Source organism: Pristiophorus japonicus, chromosome 10 (genome assembly GCF_044704955.1).
Source record: "Pristiophorus japonicus isolate sPriJap1 chromosome 10, sPriJap1.hap1, whole genome shotgun sequence".
In the NCBI taxonomy this organism is placed as follows: Eukaryota; Metazoa; Chordata; class Chondrichthyes; family Pristiophoridae; genus Pristiophorus; species Pristiophorus japonicus.
In genome coordinates this window covers 105,222,434-105,247,964 of record NC_091986.1, presented here as the reverse complement: position 1 = coordinate 105,247,964, position 25,531 = coordinate 105,222,434, and the positions used below count along the sequence as shown (strand labels likewise).

The 25,531-nt window shown below is 47.8% G+C and overlaps 1 protein-coding gene across 3 annotated transcripts in view; it reads left to right on the top strand.

Annotated features, from left to right (window-relative positions):
* LOC139274778 (deuterosome assembly protein 1-like) overlaps window positions 1-25,531 on the top strand; it is a 288,549-nt gene that overhangs the window by 79,436 nt on the left and 183,582 nt on the right. For all 3 annotated transcript variants that reach the window (XM_070891467.1, XM_070891468.1, XM_070891466.1), the window contains one exon: window positions 24,846-24,941. In XM_070891467.1, coding sequence (XP_070747568.1) covers window positions 24,846-24,941 — 96 coding nt within the window. The remainder of the gene's footprint in view (window positions 1-24,845; window positions 24,942-25,531) is intronic.

The following is a 25,531-nucleotide window of genomic DNA, read 5'->3' as shown; positions in this document are numbered from 1 at the left end:
CCCCCCCCCCCCCCATCCCAAATTCTCAAACAGTGGGGGTATGATGGGGTGGCAGGAGTTCTTGGGCTTCGCTGAGAAATACCATCCTTGAAAGGAGTGAGCAGAGCTCATGCCCAAATCATTAATCAATCCCACAGGGAATCAATTACTTTATCTGAAGGATGATTACCTTGTTTGCTGAAGACTGGGGAACAAAAACTATTTCAGCCCCATTGGGTCCAAGGGGATCTTGGATGAAGTAGGTGTGGATCACTCAGTCTTGCAAGGACAGGTTGGTGCGAGCATCGACGATGCACCCTTGCAGACACTGACAGCCTATCCCAGCCTTGTAAATAGTGCTGTATCCAGGATTTGGGATGGGGTCTCTAGCCCAGGTCTCGGACAGGCGATGTCCTGGTTAGGCGTGCATGCGCCAGCAGAGTGAACCCCAGGAATTTTAGGGCTATTGTGTTTTCGTTTTCCTATTTTTACTGGGTTTTTTTGCCTCATTTCCTTTGTTTTTCTGTTTCTTACGTTTGCCCCCTTTTCCTTTCTTCATGTCTCCATAACGTTTTCTCTCATTGTCTTTATATCTGTATATTTGTCTTCAAGGATTTTTTTCTGATTCTTTCCCCCTCTTTTACCTTTACCCTGTTAAATGAAGCAGTTCTGTCTTGTTTTAGCTTTGTGGTTTTTTAAAATTCAGTCACTAGGCATAAGGAGTATTTAAAAAATAAAAATAGCTACAGTCAGATTCTTGTCCCGAGCTTAACTTGATAACGTTGAAAGTTTTGTTGGTTGTTTTTGAAGCTGGAGAGAGGAACCAAGCTACTTTCGAACAAATGCAAGCTGTGCGACTTGTTCAGTTTTATGTCTGATAACAAGTTCTTTTTCAATGGGGTTGACAGTTATTTGAATCCACAAAGTCATCGGGGAGACTTTTAAGTTAGGCACCTGTTGAAGATGGAAGACAGAACCTATGGGGACATAACATAATTCCAGTTGCTGAAATAATTAATGGAAAGGTTGTTTTATTTATTATCCTGTGCACATCATCAAAGGTTTACCTTGATATGAAGAAGATATTCTCAAAGGCATTAGAAGTTGAGACTCACCCATGAGAGTGAGCTAAGAAATGAAGGGGCTGAAATTGTCCTCTCTTTAAGATCCATTACCTCCTATGGGGCGGTAAGGCCTTTCCGACCGGGTCAGGCCGACCCATCCAAAATTGCCCACGGGCCTGGGGTTTCTGCTGTGCCCCGTGGTCCCGCCCCGTCGGGCATGCGCTGACCACTTTCCGCACCAAGAGGGAAATTGCCCCGCAGGAGCTGAGCCGCCGCCCGTCGGTGCCCCCAACAGCTTTTCCCAGCAGGAAGCTGCAAGTGGCTAGGTGGCCCGTTCGCCCTTAAAGTGGAGAGTGCGCCGCTGCAGCCGCCATTTTATTTTAATTGTCAGTCGACAATTGGGTGCCGGGCCACTAACCCAGCCGAAGCCCTCTCCGATGGCCCAGTTGGCGCCACTAAAGTGGCCGCAGAGCTCGCAGTCGCCCTGTAACTGAAGGGGAGGGACGTTGCTACGCGTCAGCGCGACACAACTTGTCCGTGTCACACCCGGCTTCTGCCCCGCTCCCGCCGCATTTCTACCCCATTAATCCAGAGCCATACTAATCAAACATTGAAAAATCATATAGCTAGCAAGTGACACTCATAGAATGGGTACATGATTACAACTGACCAACAAGATTGCTAAGAAGTGACACTAACATTATCGACCAACAAAATCACAGGCTAGCTAGAAATGATGGAAGGCCCTTTTAGCCCATCCATCCATAAAGAACCCCCCCCCCCCCCCCCACCCCATGGTATAAAGGAGGAGATTTTGCCTCTACCAGCAAAGCAGGAAGTCCATGTGTTGGCCACTCACTATATGAAGAACCTCCTGTGCACGCTCGTCCTACTGTCATAGTTTTATTTGAAGTAGGGTTCCAAATTTACTTTTTCAATATGGTTTATTATATTGTAGGTACCTCTATATGGCCACCAATATTCCTCCTAATTTTTTTTGGGGTGTGCAGTCCCTTTAATTTGTTGCACGGCAAAATTTTGTGCACATGCAAAACCACCTGTTGAAAAGCCGGTAAGCTGCCTTCGCAGGAACACCAGACAGCTTAGCAGGAACATTGATAGCCACCTTTTCATCACTCACAATTACTTTTTCAACCTACCCTCACAACTGAGCCCTCTGACACTTAGGGGAGGAATTTTTCTGGGGGGTGGGGGTTTGGTTAGCAGATGATTTTGATAGCAGGTCGGGTGAGGAAGAATCTTTTTTGACAGTGGTTTGGGACCCTGCTGTCAACCCACCGCCACGCGCCTTTCCCCAATGCTGGGTCTGTCAGCATTGAACAGACCCGACACGCACCGGGTGGGGGGCGGAGGTGGGGATACAATTCAGATCATTATGATCTTGTTAACAGCCCATTAAGAGTATTCCGAGCTCACCTTCATATTTTACGAGATCGCCCATGGGGTCCATGCTGCGTTGAGATACAATGATCTGATTGAATGACAGCGCATGCTTGAGGGGCTGAATGGCCTATTCCTGTTCCAATGTTCGGAGCAGTGACAGTGTGTATAACAGAGTCCATACCATGACTTACTGTGTATGTAACTGATACTGTACCATTACTGGTCATGTGTTAATCGGATACCACACTGGTACTGATTCGCTGGGAACAGGCGAAGCTTTCGGCCCTGAATTTGCGGTCCTGATGACGGCAAACTGGCACCATTCGCAGACATTTCGCCTTTGAAATTGACCGCAACTTCAGGATTTAGCGCATACGCAGCCTAACGCTGAAATCCTGAAGTTGCGGTATGTCATTCACTGCTCCTCCACATGCTGAGCTGTGCCCCCACCCCCACAGAGGCAATCAGTGAAATCGTTCAAATCATGGAACCTGACAAAACCTTGGCTCCCCCGCTGTTCAATTCTCCACAAAAAGTTAAACCTTGTTGGATTAAGTGTAATTGGGGTTTTAACAACGTATTGACTGCTAAACAAAGATTATGGCCCTGAAAAAATCATTTTAATTCCATGCAGTGTCAAATTTATCCATTTTAATAAAAATTTAAATATTTTTAAAAACTTAACAAAAATAATTTTGACAATTTAAAAAAAAAAAAATTGTTTATCTTTCTTTCAGATTTGCCTTTTCTCCATGTGAGAGCCCCAATCTCTATTTTGCTGTCTCTAGCCATTTTAAAAAGTTAGAATTTTAGGAGCTTACCCACTTCCTGGTTCACTTTCTATAAGATTTCGGCATTTTGATTGGCTGCTTAGACAGCTTGTTAACGGCACAGTTGCTCTTCACTGGGAATCGCCATTAACATCCGTTGATTTGAATTATGCATCGGAAAACCCAAAATTCTCGACACAGATCACTAGATCTTTGTGCGAAGCTTACTTCGGTGCCAGCAGCGAACTTTGCTTGCCGCTGACCGCAAATTCCAGGCCATTGTCTTTTCCTCCCAATGTGGCCCTATAGTTGTATGAAAGCAAAATACTGCAGATGCTGGAAATCTGAAATTAAAACGGAAAATGCTGGAAATATTCAGCAGGTCAGACAGCTGATGGGTTTAGACAGGTTAGATGCAGGAAGAATGTTCCCAATGTTGGGGGAAATCCAGAACCAGGGGTCACAGTCTAAGGATAAGGGGTAAGCCATTTAGGACTGAGATGAGGAGAAACTTCTTCACTCAGAGAATTGTGAACCTGTGGAATTCTCTACCACAGAAAGTTGTTGAGGCCAGTTCGTTAGATATATTCTAAAGGGAGTTAGATGTTGCCCTTACGGCTAAAGGGATCAAGGGGTATGGAGAGAAAACAGGAATGGGGTACTGAAGTTGCATGATCAGCCATGATCATATTGAATGGTGGTGCAGGCTCGAAGGGCCGAATGGTCCACTCCTGCACATATTTTCTATGTTTCTATGAATGACTCCACGAGGCAATGTGTTGTACTCAAACTGTAATGACCTTGGTCCTTTATTCGTAACTCCAGAGTGAGGCAGCCGTATGGTGGCTCCCCTTTTATACAGCCCTTGCCACCAGGGCAGAAAACCCCAATCTCCACCAGTTACACGCTCTAGTGGTGCCAGATTAGTATATACACAGTGTAACCTTATTGATAGTACATCAGGTAAACAAGTCTCCATCTTATGCAACTATACAGTGACTACACAGAGAGTATATCTATAGTCTGCATATATAACATCACTCTCCCCCAAGTCCTTTGTGCCAATTACCTTTGCATTATGTGCTCTGGCTTAGCTCTCCCCAGACTTAAGTGCCAATAGCCCTTGCACCTAGGCTGTGCTTTGACTTGGCTCTCTCCCTGTTAACCCCTAAGTCTTTTTTGCCACAACGTTGGGTAGTGGTTACCAGTTTGGATGGTTCGATGATGCAGTGGAGATTCCAGAGGGTTCTAGGTGTGATCCATGTGTGTGTCCATGGCTACATACATCCAAATGCATCTGTCAGCCAGCCAGCGGACAATTCGACTGTGGGAGTCCTCATGGCCGAGCACCGAACATCCACACGCATGCACTGTGCAGCAGGAGGATAATGACCAGAAGTAGGAAACCTAGTAACATTTTTCTCCTGCCTGGCTCCGTGTACACGAGGACAAATCGTACCCCCTCTCCACCCCACCCCACCACCACCCGAGCTAAAACACAAAGCTGGAACCTGCTTTGCGGAAGAAATAAAATTGAGAATCTTGAGCAAGGAAATTGGAACCGTTACTCAGGACACTGGTAAGATTTTTTTTTTAAATAGGAAAAGTGTGGCAAGATGAATCAAGCAGTGATGTTTGGATGACACCAAGCTTTGATTTTAAAAACCTATGGATTATTGGAGGAAGGGGACACTGAAGAAAAGGAAAGAAAGACGTGGATTTATATAGCATAGCGCCTTTCGCGACCACCGGATGTCTCAGGCGCTTTGTAACCAATGGGGTACTTTTTTGGGGGAGTGCAGTCATTGTTGTAGTGTAAGATACATGGCGGCCAGTTTGAGCGCAGCGGGCTCCTACGGGCAGCAATGTGATGATGACCAGATAATCTGTTTTTAGTTATGTTGATTGATGGGAGAAGGAGTTCCACAGTTGTAAGGTGTTGGGAATTATTAAGTTAAAGTAGGAGACTTAGTAGATGAGTCTGGATTTTAACATAGTGAGGATTAGTAGTTTCAATTAGCAATGACCATCGTATGAAGGAGCGTAAGGCAAGGAAGGTTAACGAGGTGAGTTCCTAGCTGTGGCTAACAGTGTACAAAAATTGGTGGGGTATTGGGGGATGTGTCTCCTGGTACTTGTTGGATCACCTTCAGGGGTCGAAGAGGAATTTCCCATATTTTCTTTCCCCCTGAATTGGCCCAGGAGTTTATCTCTGTTTTCTTTACTCTCCCCGGGGATTATGAGGCTATTGGTGACTGGGGGAGTGTGTGGGAGAGGGGGGAGTGGGGGGGCAAGGGGTGTGGGGGTGATTAAAGTCACACAGTGTTAAGTTGCACCCTGATGGTATGGGACAGGCTCAATGGACCAACTGGTCTCCTCCTGTCTCTCATCTTTGTCCGTTGGTATGACATATGTCCATGTGTTCGGGCAGATGGATAAAGATTGAAGTCTGGAGGTGAAACAGGGATCACCTGTCATTTGATGAGCTTCTTTCTGCATTGTGTCCAGGAGTGTGAGAGGTTTTACAAGAGCCTCCGCATAGAGGAGCAGAATTGAGGATTGGAGACCTCGAAAGCTGCTGGTTGTCATAACAACTTAACAGGCTCATTAACAGCCTTCAGAGAAGGGAACCAGCCACCACTGACCTGCCAATACCCAGTGAGCTGGCCTAGCAAGTCACTCAACAGTCGCTATTGAAGAAAGTCCACCATCACCTCCGGGTAACAACAAAAAATTACTTCCTCAAGTAACGCCACCAAAAACACATCCCGTGGTCATTCATCACATTTGTTTTGTTTTTCTTCATTCATGGGATGTGGGCGTTGCTACCCATCCCTAATTGCTCCTGAGAAGATGGTGGTGAGCCGCCGCCTTGAACCGCTGCATTCCGTGTGGTGAAGCAACTCGCACAGTGCTGTTTTTTGGTCGCAGTTTTGATACAACTGCTGTGCTCGGCCATTTCAGAGGGCAGTTAAGAGTCAACCACTTTGCTTTGTGTCTGGAGCCCAGATCCACTCCAGCACCTTTCACAGATAATCCCACCCACAATTAATTCCGATAAACCCTGAGATTGTTCTCCAGTGAAAGAATAGCGGAATTCTATTGGTGATTGTGGGGAGGATTATTTGTGGAAGGTCTGGATCGGATCTGGATTTCCTCCTGAAGGCCACGTTTGGCTCACTCCGGTGCTTCACTTAGCTAGTGAGTTGGTGTCAGTTCATACATGTAGTCATACTGTAGTAATACCCGCCCTCCTGTATGGCTCATGTACAGTAGACACCTCAAGTCGTTGGAGAAATACCACTAACGATGCTTCTGCAAGATCCTACAAATCCCCTGGGATGACAAACTCACCAACATTAGCGTTCTCGACCAGGCCAACATCCCCAGCATTGAAACACTGACTACACTTGATCAGCTCCGCTGGGCAGGCCACATCGTTCACATGCCAGACACGAGACTCCCAAAGCAAGTGCTCTACTCGGAACTCCTTCATGGCAAACGAGCCAAAGGTGGGCAGAGGAAATGTTACAGGGACACCCTCAAAGCCTCCCTGAAAAAGTGCAACATCCCCACTGACACCTGGGAGTCCCTGGCCAAAGATCGCCCTAAATGGAGGAAGTGCATCCGGGAGGATGCTGAGCACCTCGAGTCTCATCACCGAGAGCATGCAGAAATCAAGCGCAGGCAGCGGAAAGAATGTGCAGCAAACCTGTCCCACCCTCCCTTACCCTCAATGACTATCTGTCCCACCTGTGACAGGGACTGTGGTTCTCGTATTGGACTGTTCAGCCACCTAAGATGGAAGCAAATCTTCCTCGATTCCGAGGGACTGCCTTTGATGATGATGACACTCCACTCCATCTCAGAATGTCAGGATGGCTCTCTGAAACTTTCCTCGGGGTAAATACGGTAGTTGTACCCAGGAATTCTGAGTTTCCCTGTGCACAGGAAGTGCTCTCATTTCTGTCACCGTTTTCTTTCTCCTCATCAAATTACCTTGTGCAGATATTTCCCGCTTAAACATCACAGAGTTGCTTTCTCGAGGTGGGGGGCACATATCGGGAATTGGAGGGGCAGAGATCAGTGGATCGGCGAGATTATGCAGGAAGGAACTCCAGCCCGAATCGGCACTTTCAGCGCCCAAAGGCAGGAGTGTAACTTTATGAAGCCTACCCTGGTCTAACCGAGACTTCATTGGAGACTGATTGGAGTGTGGGCAGATACAGCAGGAGCGGCGAGAGACTGTGGAGGGATGAAATCGGGGACCAGGAGAGGCGTGCGTTTGGGGCCAGGGACCCAGGGACAGCATGGGCCAGCCCACATTGTGATATGTGTGTGCACTAGGCCCGTGCAGCAGATCAGGTCTCCAGTCGTCTTGGATAACCCTTGCCACTGGACCAAGACCGTGTGATGGCTGGTGTGCAACGGCCACCCCTCGTTAAAAGAATCCACGCACCGGCATCTTCCACCCTTCAGGATGCAGTTCGGCACCTGGAATATTAGGTCCTTCATTGAAACACCTGTGAACTCAGCATTTTTTGGTTGGCGCAAGTCATCCTCGTTTTGAGGGACTGCCTATATGATATATTAGTTGTACTCTGCATTTCCTTTCTATACATGGTCTACTTTTCACAGGGAGCAGCACTACACCGTGTGATCCTTCTTGCAGTGATCCTTCCTCCCCTTCTTTCTGATTGAGTCTTTTCCCCGCTCTATCGGTGAATCTTTTATTTCCTGGCTCTTCGCTCTTAATTAGCTTGCCTCTCCTCACTTGGCTGCCTCCCAGATTGGCTCCCTTTTGGCTCTCTATTAGGCTGCTTGTACTTTTTGCCTTCGAGCAATCTGTCCGGTTGCTGCAACCAGAATGCTGTCTACCCATTTTATCAGGAGGCGCTATTAACTCCTTCAGTGTTGCCTGTTCTCCTACACTGACAATAAAGATAAGGAACAAATGCAGTGACTGATTACTCCTTCCCCCTACACCAGCTTGTTGGCAGGTTAACCCTCCCAGTGAGAAAATGGCGCCAACAGAGAGTGCATTGTGAGATATTGCTGCCCATGAACCAAAGATTATGGGCTAGCCACTTGCCATTTAAGAACATAAGGAGCAGGAGTAGGCCATTCAGCTCCTTGAGCCTGCTCCACCATTCAATGACATCATGGCTAATCATCTACCTTAACTTCACTTTCCTGCAGTGTCCCCAAAGCCCATGATTCCCTTAATATCCAAGAATCTATCGATCTCTGGGTTGAATATATTCAGACTGAGCCTCCACAGCCCCCTGGGGAAGAGAATTCCAATGATTCACCACCCTCTGAGTGAAGAAGTTTCTTCTCATCTCCGACCTCAATGGCCGACCCCTTATTCTGAGACTGTGACCCCTGGTTCTAGACTCCCCAGCCTCCCTGCATCTACCCTGTCAAGCCCCTTAAGAATTTTGTATGTTTCAATGAGATCACCTCTCATTCTTCTAAACTCTAGAGAATATAGGCCTCATAGGAAAATCCTCCCATCCCAGGAATCAGTCTGGTGAACCTTCATTGCACTCCCTCCATGGCAAGTGTATCCTTCCTTGGGTAAGGAGACCAAAACTGTACACAATACTCCAGGTGAGGTCTCACCAGTGCCCTATATAATTTGCAGTACGATGTCTTTACTCTTATACTCAAATCTGTGGAGGCCCCAACTGCGTGAGAATACCAGCGGCAGGTCGGGGCCATAAAAGGAGCGGCGAGCGGCCCAGGAGCAGCATAGAGGCATACTACTTCAAGGATCAGTGTGTGGCGGCATGCCACTTCAGGGAGCAGCGTGTGCTGCTGCAGGAGGGTGACGGCTAACTGCAGTGAGGGCAGGTATAGCAGGAGCAGCGAGGTCAGAGCGAAGGAGCAGCAAGAGCTTGTAGAGAGATGTGCTCGGGGCCCAAGAGAGGCGAGAGTTCAGGGCCCAGAAGAGGCAAGGGCCCAGGGGCAGCACGGGGCAGCCCACACTGCGATATGTGTGCGCGCTAGGTCTGTGCAGCAGAGCTTGTCTCCAGTCATCTTGGTTAACCTTTGCCACTGGACCAAGACCGAGCTCTGTCAAGCCCGTGTGGTGGCTGGGGTGCAACAGCCACCACACATTAAAAAAATCCACGCACAAGCATCTTCCACCCTACACTATATAGTTCAGGACCTGGAATATTGGGTCCTTCATTGAAACACCTATGAACTCATCCTTTTTTGGCGTGGAAGCAAGTCATCCTTGTTACGAGAGACTGCCTATGCTGATGATGACATCCATTTCCCCACACGCCGCCCCCCGTACTCATAACGAGATCATGCAGCTGGCCCGTTACATTACAGGATTAGTCACAGTGCAAGTGCAAAGAAAGTTTTTACAGTTTGTATCGTGATACCTTAGTTCAGTGACTTCCATTCGTTACGTTTTATGGTCGTGCGCCAGGATTGGGTAGATTGCATTCATGGTTCAGTCATGGTCAGTACTCAGGTAGCAGTACAGGTATGCGAGGATGCAAGTTCCAGAGCAACCGGATGGGGTCCTAGTCATCTGATGGCGGTGCTGCGCCCCGTGCTAGTGGGGTGGGCTTGGTTCGCTCACCTTGCCAGGACTCGGGGGGCCTTTGCCATTGCCTAGTGGTGGGCAGAGCCACAAATGTGTGTGACCTCCCTGTCCTCCTTTGAGGGCTACAGAATCTTCTGCCTGCTCTCTAACGGTGTTGGGAACCTGGCTGTTCCAGGTCCCGTTTGGGGAACTCGTTGGTTCTGACCTTTCGCTCCCGGACATGGCCGAGGTAGCGACTGGATATGGGGGCTGCGCCGTCTCCACCCGGGTGGTGGGCAACGGCGGCCGACTGCTGTATTGGCGCTATTTTCGGTTCCAGGTCCGTGGCGAATAATGCCATCGGCTGCCTGCAGCGTGGGATAGATCTGGGACAGGGTATCGGGATCAGTGCCTTCATCCTCCTGAGGTCGCTGGCTTGCTGCTTTTGGGGATACTCTATTCCCGACATCTTGCAACATTTTGTTCTTCACATTCTTATTCGGTTTGTTACATTGATTGCCATGCATACAATGTCTCTTTAAGTTTAGTTGGTTGCAGGTCTCCTTTAAGAGAACTCTGCAATCTTGCCTCTGTCCTCGAGGTCGATTGCCTTGATCCTTCTCTCCCGTGATCCTGCCACAAAAGCTGGAAGAATGCCTGTGAATTCGATCTTCCTTCCCAGGAGTGCTACCACTGGAGCGAGGAAGGTACTTTTAGGTCGTTCCGGTCAGATCGTTGCCACGTAGTCATGATGGATGGTCTGTGCCTCAGGTGCTGCGCTGGTGCCTGGCCCAAGTGAAGGTGAGTTTTTCTCTGCCTCTGAGCACGGGGGACATCGATTGCTGGAGTGAAGAGGTCTTCCCTGTTATATATGTAACTTGTATTTACTCTGTACAGCCACCAGAGGGCTCATCCCCTGGAGTCCCAAGGGGATCCCATAATCCCTTGGGAGCACAGGTATTTAAGGAGGCCTCACAGGTTGGAGAGGCACTCTGGAGACCTGTAATAAAATACTACGGTCACACTTCACTTTGAGCTCACAGTGTTCAGTCTGACTCTTTCTCCATACATAACAACTGGTGACAAGATACAGATAGCGAACCCAAAGATGCAGAGAACAGTGGGCATCCTGAAGAAATTCTCAGAGGGAGATGATTGGGAAACTTTTGTGGAGTGACTCGACCAATACTTCATGGCCATCGAGCTAGATGGGGAAGAGAACGCTGCCAAACGAAGGCCGATCCTCCTCACCTGTGGGGCACCAATGTATGGCCTCATGAAGAATCTGCTCACTCCAGCGAAACCCACGGAGAAATCGTACGACAATTTGTGCACACTGGTCCGAGAGCATTTGAACCCGAAAGAAAGCATTCTGATGGTGAGGTACCGGTTCTACACCTACAAAAGGTCTGAAGGCCAGGAAGTGGTGAGTTATGTCGCTGAGCTAAGGTGCCTTGCAGGACATTGCGAATTTGAAGGACATTTGGAGCACATGCTCAGAGACTTTTTCGTACTTGGCATTGGCCATGAAACCATACTTCACAAACTTTTGACTGTAGAGACCCCAACCTTGAGTAAGGCCATAGCAATAGCCCAGGCGTTCATTGGCACCAGTGACAATACGAAGCAAATCTCTTCGCACGCAAGTGCTGCTACAAGTACTGTGAACAAAGTGATGATGTTTTCAAATCGCAACGTACAGGGCAGGTCACACATATCTGCAGCTGCACGCCCGCAGATGTCTGAGTCCACCATCAAGGGTGATGAATGCAAGGCCATTAACACCTTGTTGGCGCTGCGGGGTGATCATCATTTCCATTCATGCCGATTCAAAGAATACGTTTGCAAGGGCTGTGGAACAATGGGACACCTCCAACGAGTGTGCAGGCGAGCTGCAAATCCTGCTAAACATGCAAACCACCATGTTGCAGACGAGGACAGATCCACGGAGGATCACAACGAACCAGAGCCTCAGAGGAGGCGGAGGTACATGGGGTGCACACATTCACCGCGAATTGTCCCCCGATAATGCTGAATGTTGAACTAAATGGACTCCCGGTGTCAATGGAGCTGGACACGGGTGTGAGCCAATCCATCATGGGCAAAAAGACTTTCGAAAGACTGTGGTGCACCAAGGCCTCAAGGCCAATCTTAACTCCAGTTTGCACGAAACTAAGAACTTACACAAAAGAACTGATTCCTGTAATTGGCAGTGCTACTGTAAAGGTCTCCTACGATGGAGCGGTGCACAAGCAACCACTCTGGGTGGTACCGGGCGATGGTCCCACACTGCTCGGCAGGAGCTGGCTGGGAAAGATACGCTGGAACTGGGACAACGTCCGAGTGCTATCGCCCGCTGACGACACTTCGTGTGCCCAGATCTTAAACAAATTTCCTTCGCTGTTCGAACCAGGCATCGGGAAATTCCAAGGAGCAAAAGTGCAGATCCACCTAATTCCGGGGGTGCGACTCATCCATCACAAGGCGAGAGCAGTACCGTACATGATGAGAGAAAGGGTAGAGATTGAGCTAGACCGGCTGCAAAGAGAGGGCATCGTTTCACCGATCGAGTTCCATGAGTGGGCCAGTCCTCAAGGAAGACGGCACTGTCAGAATCTGTGGCGATTACAAAGTAACTATCAATCGTTTCCCCCTGCAGGACCAATACCCACTACCAAAGGCCGACGACCTCTTTGCAACGCTGGCGGGAGGAAAGATGTTCACGAAGCTGGATCTGACTTCAGCCTACATGACGCAGGAACTGGAGGAATCATCGAAGGCCCTCACCTGCATCAACACGCACAGAGGTCTTTTTGTTTATAACAGATGCCCGTTTGGAATCCGATCAGCGGCGGCGATATTCCAAAGAAACATGGAAAGCTTACTAAAGTCGGTCCCACACACCGTGGTTTTCCAGGACGACATCTTGGTCACAGGTCGGATCACAGTCGAGCATCTGCAGCACCTGGAGGAGGTTCTTAGTCGACTCAACCTGAGGCGCAGGTTAAAATGCTTGAAGTGCATTTTTCTGATGCCTGAAGTGGAGTTCTTGGGAAGGAGGATTGTGGCGGACGGCATCAGGCCCACCAACGTGAAGACGGAGGCAATCGAGAACGCACCGAGGCCACAGAACATGAGGGAGCTGCAGTTGTTTCTGAGACTCTTGAACTATTTTGGTAACTTCTTACCGGGTCTTTGCACACTGCTAGAACCATTGCATGTCTTACTACGGAAAGGGGACAAATGGGTTTGGGGCAAAAGCCAAGAAAACGCTTTTGTAAAAGCGAGAAAATTGTTACGCTCAAACAAATTGCTTGTGTTATATGATCCATGTAAGCGTTTGGTACCAGCATGTGATGCATCGTCATATGGCATCTGGTTGTATTGCAACAAGCTAATGATTTTGGGAAACTGCATCCAGGACTCTGTCTCAGGCTGAGAGAGCCTACAGCATGATTGAGAAAGAAGCGTTAGCGTGTGTCTATGGGGTAAAGAAAATACATCAATACCTGTTTGGGCTAAAATTCGAATTGGAAACCGACCATAAGCCACTTATATCCCTGTTTTCCGAGAGTTAAAGGGATAAATACCAATGCATCGGCCTGCATCTAGAGATGGGCGCTCACGTTGTCCGCATACAACTACGCCATCCGCCACAGGCCAGGCACAGAAAACTGCGCCGATGCTCACAGTAGGCTGCCATTGCCCACCACGAGGGTGGAAATGGCGCAGCCTGCAGATCTAACCATGGTTATGGAAGCATTTGAAAGTGAGCAATCACCCGTCACTGCCCGGCAGATCAAAACCTGGACAAGCCAGGACCCCTTATTATCTCGAGTCAAAAGCTGTGTGCTTCACAGTGTCCCAGTGGAAATGCAGCAAGAGATAAAGCCGTTCCAGCGGCGCAAAGATGAAATGTCTGTACAAGCAGATTTCCTTCTGTGGGGAAATCGAGTAGTGGTCCCCAAGAAGGGCAGAGACACCGTCATCAATGTCCTCCACAGTACTCACCCAGGCATCGTGATGATGAAAGCGATTGCCAGATCCCAGGTGTGGTGGCCTGGTATCGATGCGGACTTAGAGTCCTGCATTCACAGATGTAATACATGCTCGCAGTTAAGCAATGTACCCAGGGAGGCACCGCTAAGTTTATGGTCTTGGCCCTCCAAATCGTGGTCCAGGGTACACGTCGACTGTGCAGGCCCGTTCTTGGACAAAATGTTCCTTGTGGTTGTAGACGTGTATTCCAAGTGGATTGAATGTGAGATAATGTCGGCTAGCACGTCCACTGCCACTACTGAAAGCCTGCGAGTCATGTTTGCCACTCATGGTTTACCCGGTGAGCGACAACGGGCCATGTTTTACCAGTGCTGAGTTCAAAAAATTCATGACCCACAACGGGATCAAATATGTCACATCTACCCCGTTTAAACCAGCGTCCAATGGTGTGGCAGAGAGAGCAGTGCAAACCATCAAGCAAGGCTCGAAGAGGGTAACTGAAGGCTCACTGCAAACTTGCTTATCCCGAGTCCTGCTTTGCTACCGCACGAGACCCCACTCTCTCACTGGGATCCCACCTGCTGAACTGCTCATGAAAAGAGCACTTAAGACAAGGCTCTCGTTAGTTCACCCTGATCTCCATGAACAGGTAGAGAGCAGGCGGCTTCAACAAAGTGCATACCATGATAGCACAAATGTGTCACATGAGAATGAAATCAATGATCCTGTATTTGTATTGAATTATGGACAAGGTCCCAAGTGGCTTCCCAGCACTGTCGTGGCCAAAGAGGGGAGCAGGGTGATTCGGGTCAAACTTTCAAATGCACTCATTCACCAGAAACACTTGGACCAAATCAAACTCAGATTTACGGACTATCCTGAGCAACCCACCTTGGACCCTACCTTTTTTGATCCCCCAACATACACACCATTGGCAACCGGCACCACGGTTGACCACGAAGCAGAACCCATCATTCACAGCAGCCCAGCAGGACCCAACACACCAGGTAGCCCAGCAAGGCCAGGTGCACAGCAGCCCAGCGAGGGCCCAACAAATGATTCAACAATACCAACTTTCACACCGAGACGATCAACCAGGGCAAGAAGGGTCCCAGATCGACTCACATTGTAAATAGTTGCACTATTGACTTTGCAGGGGAGTGTTGTTATATATGTAAACAAGTATTTACTCTGTACAGCCACCAGAGGGCTCATCCCCTGGAGTCCCAAGGGATCCCATAATCCCTTGGGAGCACAGGTATTTAAGGAGGTCTCACAGGATGGAGGGGCACTCTGGAGACTTGCAATAAAAGACTATGGTCACACTTTGAGCTCACAGTGTTCAGTCTGACTCTTTCTCCATACTTAACATTCCCATTTCCACTGGATCTTTCCCATCCACCTTCTTCCGATTAGCATTGGACCATCACCTGCAACAATCCACAGAGGTAACTTGTGCGCCACACCGTTATGGATTACACTTATATCCGCACTACCAAGGACTGGGATCAGCTCCTTGGTGTAGGTGCGTAACTTTCCCTGTAATGGAACCAGCTCAGGTCGTTTTTCGTTCCGTAGCTTCTCTGAGGCATCCTGGCTCATCACTGACTGGCTCGCTCCCGTATCCATTTCCATGAAGACTAGAATGCTGTTTATCTTGACTTCCATTTTCACTGGAGGACAATCGGTGGTGCAGGTATACACTCTACATTTCTTCTTGGGGCTGAGCTGCCTCTCTGGCTAAATCATCATACTCCCCGCTGGATTCAAACTCATCTACCGACTTCTCTGCTAGACGTTGAGTCGTATTTCTTTTACACATACGCTGGAGGTGACCCTTCGAGTTACAGGCTTTGCATATGTACTCAGCAAACCGACATTGGTGAGCGCTATGGTTTCCTCCGCAACGCCAGCATGGTGCTACTCGATTAGCACCCCTCGGTACACTCTGAGTTCTGGAACCCTGAGGTCTGTGCTCTCTGCCCTGGGCAGAGCCACGTTCTACAGTCTTGCCTGTGAAAGGCACCATTCTGTGTACAGTACTTGCCGGATTTGAGTCCACAGGATGAATGTCGAGGTCATGAATGCCTGACTGATGCTGATGACCTTCTGCAGGTTGACTGTGGTGTCGGCAGATAATAGCTTGTGAAGGAGGCCTTCGTGGCCAATTCATTTAATGAAGATATCTCGCAATGCTTCGTTGAGGTGCGTGCAAAAATCACATGGTGCCGCAAGTCTCCTGAGGTCGGCAGCATATTTTGCAGCTTGTATGTAGAGAGACCTCTCTCTCCTTCTCTCGCTCTCGCTCCACCAAGATCGATGTACCAGAGGAAGAAGCCGCAGTTCCGCAGAAGAAGCCACCGAGACTGAAAACCAGGCAGTGACTTCCCACAGCTGAGCTGAGTGAGAATACCAACTGTGGGTGTAGGGGAAGCCCAGCAAGAGAGGAAACACTGCTGGCAGATCGGGAGGCCAGCATCGCGAGAGCGGAACAGCGCAGGAGGATAAAGGGTGACGGCAGCAACTGGGAGTGGCAGCCGATCGGGAGGCCAGCATCGCGAGAGCGGAACAGCGCAGGAGGATGAAGGGCAGCAGCAGCAACTTGGAGCGGTGGCAGATCGGGAGGCCAGCATCGTGAGAGCGGAGCGGCGCCAGAGGATAAAGGGTGGCGGCAGCAACTGGGAGTGACAGCAGATCGGGAGGCCAGCATCACGAGAGCAGAGCAGCGCCAGAGGATAAAGGGTGGCGGCAGCAACTGGGAGTGACAGCAGATTGGGAGGCCAGCATCACGAGAGCGGAGCAGCGCATGAGGATAAAGGGCAGCAGCAGCAACTTGGAGCGGCGGCAGATCGGGAGGCCAGCATCGCGAGAGCGGAGCAGTGCAGGAGGATAAAGAACGGCGGCAGCAACTGGAAGCGGTGGCAGATCGGGAGGCAGCTGCAGCAGGGGCAGAAAGTAAACAAAGAAGTAAAAAGAAATCGAAGTGTGACATCACAGCCAAGTAGGTAAGTGATTGGCTGGTGGATTGGTGAGTATTTTATCTTTTTCTTTTTCTTTTCTTATCAGTAGATAACCTTTGGCATTGTTGCCAAATTAAGTTAATTTAAGGGTTAACTGATGGCAGGAGAGCCCAGACCCGTGTCATGCTCCTCCTGTGCTATGTGGAAGTGTCCCTGACTCTAATATGTGTGCAGGAAGTGTGTCCAGCTGCAGCTCATGACAGGCCGCATTGTGGCACTGGAGCTGCGCATGGATTCACTCTGGAGCATCCGCGATGCTGAGGATGTCGTGAATAGCACATTTAGTGAGTTGGTCACACTGCAGGTAAAGTTTACACAGGCAGAGAGTGAATGGGTGACCATCAGGAAGAGCAATGGAAGGAAGGTAGTGGAGGGGTCCTCTGCGGTTACCTCACTCCAAAACGGATATACCGTTTTGCGTACTGTTTGGGGAGATGCCCATCAGAGGAAGGCAGCAGCAGCCAAGTTCATGACACCATGGGTGGCTCTGCTGCATAAGACGGCATGAAAAAGAGTGGGAGAGCTATAGTGGTAGGGGATTCTATTGTAAGGGGAATAGATAGGCATTTCTGCGGCCGCAATCGAGACTCCAGGATGGTATGTTGCCTCCCTGGTGCAAGGTTCAAGGATGTCTCAGAACAGCTGCAGGGCATTCTGGAGAGGGAGGGTGAACAGCCAATTGTCGTGGTGCATATAGGTACCAAAGATATAGGTAAAAAACGGGATGAGGTCCAACAAGCTGAATTTAGGGAGCTAGGAGTTAAATTAAAAAAGTAGGACTTCAAAGATAGTAATCTCAGGATTGCTACCAGTGCCACGTGAAGTCAGAGTAGAAATAGCAGGATAGTTAAAATGAATACGTGGCTTGAGGAATAGTGCAAGAGTGAGGGATTCAAATTCCTGGGACATTGGAACTGGTTCTGGGGGAGGTGGGACCAATACTGAAAGGTCTGCACCTGGGCAGGACTGCAACCAATGTCGTAGGGGGAGTGTTTGCTAGTGCTGTTGGGGAGAGTTTAAACGAATATGACGGGGGATGGGAATCTATGCAGGGAGATAGAGGGAAGTAAAATGGGGGCAGAAGCAAAATGTAGAAAGGAGATAAGGAAAAGTGGAGGGCAGGGAAATCAAAGGCAAAAATCAAAAAGGGCCACATTACAACATAGTTCTAAAAGGACAAAGAGTGTTTAAAAAAACAAGCCTGAAGGCTCGGTGTCTCAATGCGAGGAGCATTCATAATAAGGTGGATGAATTAACTGCGCAGATAGCTGTTAATGGATATGATGTAATTGGGATTACGGAGACATGGCTCCAGGGTGACCAAGGCTGGGAACTCAAATCCAGGGGTATTCAATATTCAGGAAGGATAGACAGAAAGGAAAAGGAGGTGGGGCAGCGTTGCTGGTTAAAGAGGAAATTATTGCAATAGTAAGGAAGGACATTAGCTTGGATGATGAGGAATCTGTATGGGTAGAGCTGCGGAACACCAAAGGGCAGAAAATGCGAGTGGAGTTGTGTACAGACCACCAAACAGTAGTAGTGAGGTTGGGGATAGCATCAAACAGGAAATTAGGGATGCGTGCAATAAAGCAGTTATCATGCGTGACTTTAATCTACATATAGATTGGGCTAACCAAACTGGTAGCAATACGGTGGAGGAGGATTTCCTGGAGTGTATAAGGGATGGTTTTCTAAACCAATATGTCGAGGAACCAACTAGAGAGCTGGCCATCGTAGACTGGGTGTTGTGTAATGAGAGAGGATTAATTAGCAATCTTGTTGTGCGAGGTCCCTTGGGTAAGAGAGACCATAATCTGGTAGAATTCTTCATTAACGTGGAGAGTGACACAGTTAATACAGAGACTAGGGTCCTGCACTTAAGGAAAGGTAACTTCAACGGTATGAGACATGAATTGGCTAGGATAGGCTGGCGAATGATACTTAAAGGGTTGACAGTGGATCGGCAATGGCAGACATTTAAGGATCACATGGATGAACTTCAACAATTGTACATCCCTGTCTGGAGTAAAAATAAAACGGGGAAGGTGGCTCAACCGTGGCTAACAAGGGAAATTAGGGATAGTGTTAAAACCAAAGAAGAGGCATATAAATTGGCCAGAAAAAGCAGCAAACCTGAGGACTGGGAGAAATTTATAATTCAGCAGAGGAGGACAAAGGGTTTAGTTAGGAGGGGGAAAATAGAGTATGAGAGTCAGCTTGCAAGGAACATAAAAACTGACTGCAAAAGCTTCTATAGATATGCGAAGAGAAAAAGATTGGTGAAGACAAATGTAAGTCCCTTGCAGTCAGAATCAGGTGAATTTATAATGGGGACCAAAGAAATGGCAGACCAATTGAACAAATACTTTGGTTCTGTCTTCACTAAGGAAGACACAAATAACCTTCCGGAAATACTAGGGGACCGAGGATCTCGCAAGAAGGAAAAACTGAAGGAAATCTTTATTAGTCAGGAAATAGTGTCAGGGAAATTGATGGGTTGGAAGGCCGATAAATCCCCAGGGCCTGATAGTCTGAATCCCAGAGTACTTAAGGAAGTGGCCCTAGAAATAGTAGATGCATTGGTGGTCATTTTCCAACATTCTGTAGACTCTGGATCAGTTCCTATAGATTGGAGGATAGCTAATGTAACCCCACTTTAAAAAAAAAAAGGAGGGAGAGAGAAAACAGGGAATTATAGACCGGTTAGCCTGACATCGGTAGTGGGGAAAATGTTAGAATCAATTATTAAAGATTTAATAGCAGCGAATTTGGAAAGCAGTGACAGGATTAGTCCAAGTCAGCATGGATTTATGAAAGGGAAATCATGCTTGACAAATCTTCTCGAATTTTTTGAGGATGTAACTAGTAGAGTAGCTAGGGGAGAACCAGTGGATGTGGTGTATTTGGACTTTCAAAAGGCTTTTGACAAGGTCTCACACAAGAGATTAGTGTGCAAAATTAAAGCACATGGCATTGGGGTAATGTATTGACGTGGATAGAGAACTGGTTGGCAGACAGGAAGCAAAGAGGAATAAATGGGTCCTTTTCAGAATGGCAGGCAGTGACTATTGGGGTACTGCAAGGTTCAGTGCTGGGACCCCAGCTATTTACAATATACATTGATGATTTAGATGAAGGAATTGAATGTAATATCTCCAAGTTTGCAGATGACACTAAGCTGGGTGGCAGTGTGAGCTGTGAGGAGGATGCTAAAAGACTGCAGGGTGACTTGAGCAGGTTAGGTGAGTGGGCAAATGCATGGCAGATGCAGTATAATGTAGATAAATGTGAGCTTATCCACTATCTGAATGATGACAGATTAGGAAAAGGGGAGGTGCAACGAGGCCTGGGTGTCATGGTACATCAGTCATTGAAAGTTGGCATGCAGGTACAGCAGGCGATGAAGAAGGCAAATGGCATGTTGGCCTTCATAGCGAGAGGATTTGAGTATCGGAGCAGGGAAGTCTTACTGCAGTTGTACACGGCCTTGGTGAGGCCACACCTTGAATATTGTCTACAGTTTTGGTCTCCTAATCTGAGGAAGGACATTCTTGCTATTGAGGGAATGTAGCGAAGGATCACCAGACTGATTCCAGGAATGGCAGGACTGACATGCGAAGAAAGAGTGGATTGATTAGGCTTATATTCACTAGAATTTAGAAGAATGAGAGGGTATCTCATAGAAACATATAAAACTCTGACTGGATTGGACAGGTTTAGATGCAGGAAAAATGTTCCCGATCTTGGGGAAGTTCAGAACCAGGGGTCACAGTCTAAGGATAAGGGGTAAGCCATTTAGGACCGAGATGAGGAGAAACTTCTTCACTCAGAGAATTGTGAACCTGTGGAATTCTCTACCACAGAAAGTTGTTGAGACCAGTTCGTTAGATATATTCAAAAGGGAATTAGATGTGGTCCTTATGGCTAAAGGGATCAAGGGGTATGGAGAGGAAGCAGGAAAGGGGTACTGAGGTGAATAATCAGCCATGATCATATTGAATGGTGGTGCAGGCTCGAAGGGCCGAATGACCTACTCCTGCACCTATTTTCTATGTTTGCAATCTCCTTGCCCTCAGGTCTGCGGTGAGTGTAGAATCTGTGCCTGGCCGTGAGGATGCTCTCTTTTGGTTTTAGTTGGTCGCGAATTAGTTCAGTCAGCTCATCGTATGTCTTATCCTTGGCCTTCATGGGTGCCAGCAAGTCCCTGACAAGGCGGTAGACCTCGGGCCTACAACTGGTCAGCAGTATAGCCTTGCGCTTTTCCGCCCATGTGTCCGTCTCCCCTGCCAGGTCATTTGCCACGAAATATAGCTCGAGCCTTTCCATGAAGGCATCCCAATCATCACTCTCTGTGACGTCTTTCAGTGAGCCAAAGGTAGCCATAATCACGTGAAAGTCCGTATTCTCATCGGCAGTTATTATGTCTGTAATATACCTATGAATGACTCCATGAGGCAATGTGTTGTATTCAAACTGTAGTGACCTTGGTCCTTTATTCATAACTCCAGAGTGAGGCAGCCACATGGTGGCTCGCCTTTTATACAGCCCCTGCCACCAGGGCAGGAAACCCCGGTCTCCACCAGTTGCACCCTCTAGTGGTGCCAACATGTATATACACAGTATAAACCTTATTGACAGTACATCAGGCAAACAAGTCTCCATCTTTTGCAACCATACAGTGATTACATAGAGAGTATATCTGTAGTTTGCATATATAACACTCATGGTTACGTTTGTGGATTGAGCGGAGGTGTTCCACAAAGCAGTCACCCAATCTGCGTTGGTCTCCCCAATGTAGAGGTGACCGCACCATGAGCAGCGAATGCAGTATATTAAATTGCAAGCAGTACATGTAAATCGCAGTTTCACCTGGAAGGAGTATTTGGGGCCCTGGATGGTGGGAAGGGAGGAAGTAAAGGAACGAGCAGGTGCTGCATCTCCTCCACTTGTACGAGAAGGTGCAGTGAGAAGGTTAGCTGGTGTTGAGGGTGATTGAGGAGTGGAACAGTGTATCGTAGAGGGAGCGGTCCCTTCGGAATGCTGAAAACGAAGGTGAGGGGAAGATATGTTTGGTGGTGGGATCACGTTGGAGATGGCGGAGGATGATCCATTGAATGTGGAGGCTGGTGGGGTGGAAGGTGTGCTAATTCTTACATCACTGAGAAACACACTACACAAGGTGGCTCCAATACAGAAAACTGTCAACATGTGACTATGCCACATGACCCTTTATTATTTCTATCAGTAGTTGCATTACCACAGTAGTCCACTAGAGGGAGCTCTATTACAGAAGATGAGAACAAGGGAAACCCTATCATCATGAAGGGAGGGGAAGGATGAGAACAGAAGTGCAGGAATGGAACTGACAAGGTCGAGGGCCCTATCAACAACTCCGTTCAGTCCGCAAGTGTGAGCCTGAGTTTCCGGTCACATGTCACTATAATTCTTTGTTCCACTCCCACTCTGTCCTCGGTGTCCTACACTGTTCCAATGAAGTAAGCTCAAGAAACAGCAACTCTTCTTTCATTTCGGCACTTTACAGAGTTCTGGACTCAACACTGATTTCAAAAATTTCAGATGATAACCTCTAGCCCCATTTTTCCAGACAGCAGCTGTTGATGATTCTGCTGTTTCCATTTACACCTCTTCTAGACCCATCTTTTGATCCTTTACTTATCCCATTGCCATCCCCTTTTGCCTTGCACCATCATCCTTTTCGTCTTTCAATCTCTCCTGCCTTCCACCTATCACAGACCTTCCCTTTTGTTCTTTCCTCCTATCCTCCCTTTTCCTGCCTCTGTACTTACTGAAAACTTGTTACAATATGTAACATTTTCCAGTTCTGATGAAAGGTCATCGACCTGAAACGTTGGCCGGAATTTTCCCAGCCCTGCGCATGCAGGTTTGGAGGTGAGCCCACTGTCAAAATGGCTTTGATTGACAGCGAGTCAGGATCCTGCTCTGAATCCGCCTCTGTGAGTTTCTCAACTGTCAGGTCGGTGTTTGGATAACAGACCCGACAGCAAGTGGTGGGACAGGTAATTAACATCATTAAAAAGTACTTAAATGCTAGTTAGAGGCTTAAAAGCAGGCACTTACAATTTTACCAACCATTTGACGTCTTTGCCGTCTCTCAGGTTTCACGCCAGGTAAATATGTCGGGTTCTCAGTGACTCCCTCTTGCTTTGGCTAGTTGACAGGTACCATTTCACAACTGTTCACTTTCCAATGTCAGAAGCTGAAATCTTCAGGTTTTGGAAAAGACTTGTGAGCTGTATGCCCTTTGGAAGTGTTTGCAGTGAACTCTCCATTCACTGTCACCTCCTTGGAGCAACCTCTCTCAGCATTGACAGGGTGCTTCTGTCATCTCAACCTCACCTGCCATCTATTTAAGCAGCATCGGTACACTTCAAAAAATCTCACTTGGTCCTCAGAATTCCATCACAATCAGCCCCAACACCAACATCACTAAACACACCAGCATCACTTCCAATAACATCAACCTTCTCTGCAATCACCTGATGCTGCACAGTGCACAGGACATCAGCACCCAACCACAATGCTGCCCGGAAGGCCAGTGATGGCCTCACCATAGCCGATTTTACTTCACTACATGCTGTACACCCTGACTACCACATGATGCGCCAGATTGGCACCACCACACACCAGCTCCATAAAGCATCCCTGAAATGTTCAACCCATTCCTTTCACACTCATCACCATTGTAGCGGTACCATTATGTCTCACCATTCACTACAACTCACTAAGCTACTTCCAAAGGTGCTCACAAATCTGTCCAAGAACGCAAAGCCCTGAAAATAAAGATTTCAATGTTTGACAATACATCAACATTAACTATACATGAACATTGGCTAAAGGACCCAAGTGCCTACCCTTGTGTGTTGTTAGGTGGTATGATTGGACAAGGATGAGGGTGAGTGTGAGGGGTGGCTAGTGAAATGGGGAACTGACAATGTAGATAGAGAGCGAGAGAGAGGGATGATGGAGGTGCACGGTAAGTTGGTGTGTATAAGGATGTGCAGGGGTAGAGTGGGGAAGGCACAGTGAAGGGGATGTAATGAGTGGTTTAGCAGGATGAGGTTGACTGTGGCTTTGCAGTAACGTTTCATGATCGGCTGAGATCATTGAAAGGTTTGCGCCGCTGCAGCCTGGTCCTCGTGACGACGTCCCTGCTTGTGCCCTCCTGTGCAATGTGCAACCAGGCTGCATTAGTCTCCTGGGGAGGTCTCTTCTGCCCATGGAAAGGTAAGAGGAACTCCCTGCCTGCTGTGACTCCCTCCATGAGCATCTGGAGGGAGTCATGGGAGAGCCTGGGTGCAGCCGTGCACCTCTGTGCAGTGCTTGTCAGTGTTTGCAGCTCTTCAATATTGCAGGACACTGACAGAAGAACTGTCCAAACCATTGTAGGCATGGTCCCTTTAAGGAAACCGGCTGATGACGCGTCATCAATTGACGTCATCAGATTGACTTCCTCTTAATTGGCCAGTGAGCCTGCAGGCGGGCTTAACAAGCCCAATCATGGGAAGATTCCGGAGAGAGAGCGGGTTCGAGTCGGGAGCGGGCTTTCAACACGCCATCTACCCAGGCAGCATTGATTCTGCTGCGTGTGGAGAAATCGTGGCCATTAACTCTGTTTCTCTCTCCACAGATGCTGCCTGACCTGCTGAGTATTTCCAGCATTTTCTGTTTTTATTACTGCTTTTGTATGAGGTGGTTGTGAGGAGGATTTTCCTGTTTGGCATTCCAGGCTACAATATAACATGCCTGGAAGAAGATGGTGACTGTAATCTTTTCAGTTGTTGACATTTCCAAAAGCTCTTTAGGATAAATTCACCACACTTGTACTCTCATCGGGGAGCCATGCTCAAAGGGAGCACAAATTGGAGATAGAGCTGATTCTAAGGTCTGTGCTCCCTTCAAGCACAGGTCTCTTGCTGGGAGAACATAATTGGTGAATTTACCCTTTTATCAGCAATTTTACAATCTAATGATAACTGCTCAGTGAAGAAATGAACAAACCTCAATGAGCCATTCTGTTTCATAGGTGGGTAAACTTCATCAGCAGCTAGAAGACTTTGAAAACTCTTATAGAGAAATGATACAGAAGTATGAAGAACGGCTTAAATCTTTTAAATCTGATGTAAGTGGAATATGTTCTTTACTGGCAATATTCAGTCAGTTTAAACAATTATTTGCTCCAGGAGAAAATAATAGTTAAATTAGTAAATAATGGAATACTATGATAAAACATTTTTTGAAAACTGTATAATTGTACTTTAAGTTGATGGTTGGTAGCTCAAAATAATGGCCTGTAATTTCCTCTGATCTGTTCCTGCACCACCATAACTTAATTGGAATTGCAGCAGAAACTCCATCTACACACATAAGTGGGGTTTCTGTCTTGCTTCCAGGAAATTATGATGTTAGAGTGGGAGCAGCTCTAAGGAAATTCCTAGCCAATGTATTTTTAAAATAAAAGTCAAAGTTTACTCTTTCGGCTTGACATGAGTCTCTGGATGAAGGTTATGACTCCCTCAATTCCTTCATCCTTCATACATAGCAAGTGTAGTCTTTGTCGTCTTTTAATGTGAGGATTAATTCTGGCCTTTCCTTAATGGTGCTGTCCCAGCTAATTGCCTTCTAGTTAATCCCAATACCAGGGAGAAAGAAAAGCCTGAGAAAGGTGGCACTGATGTGCCAGAAGTCTCAAAAACCCCACACCTGATCATA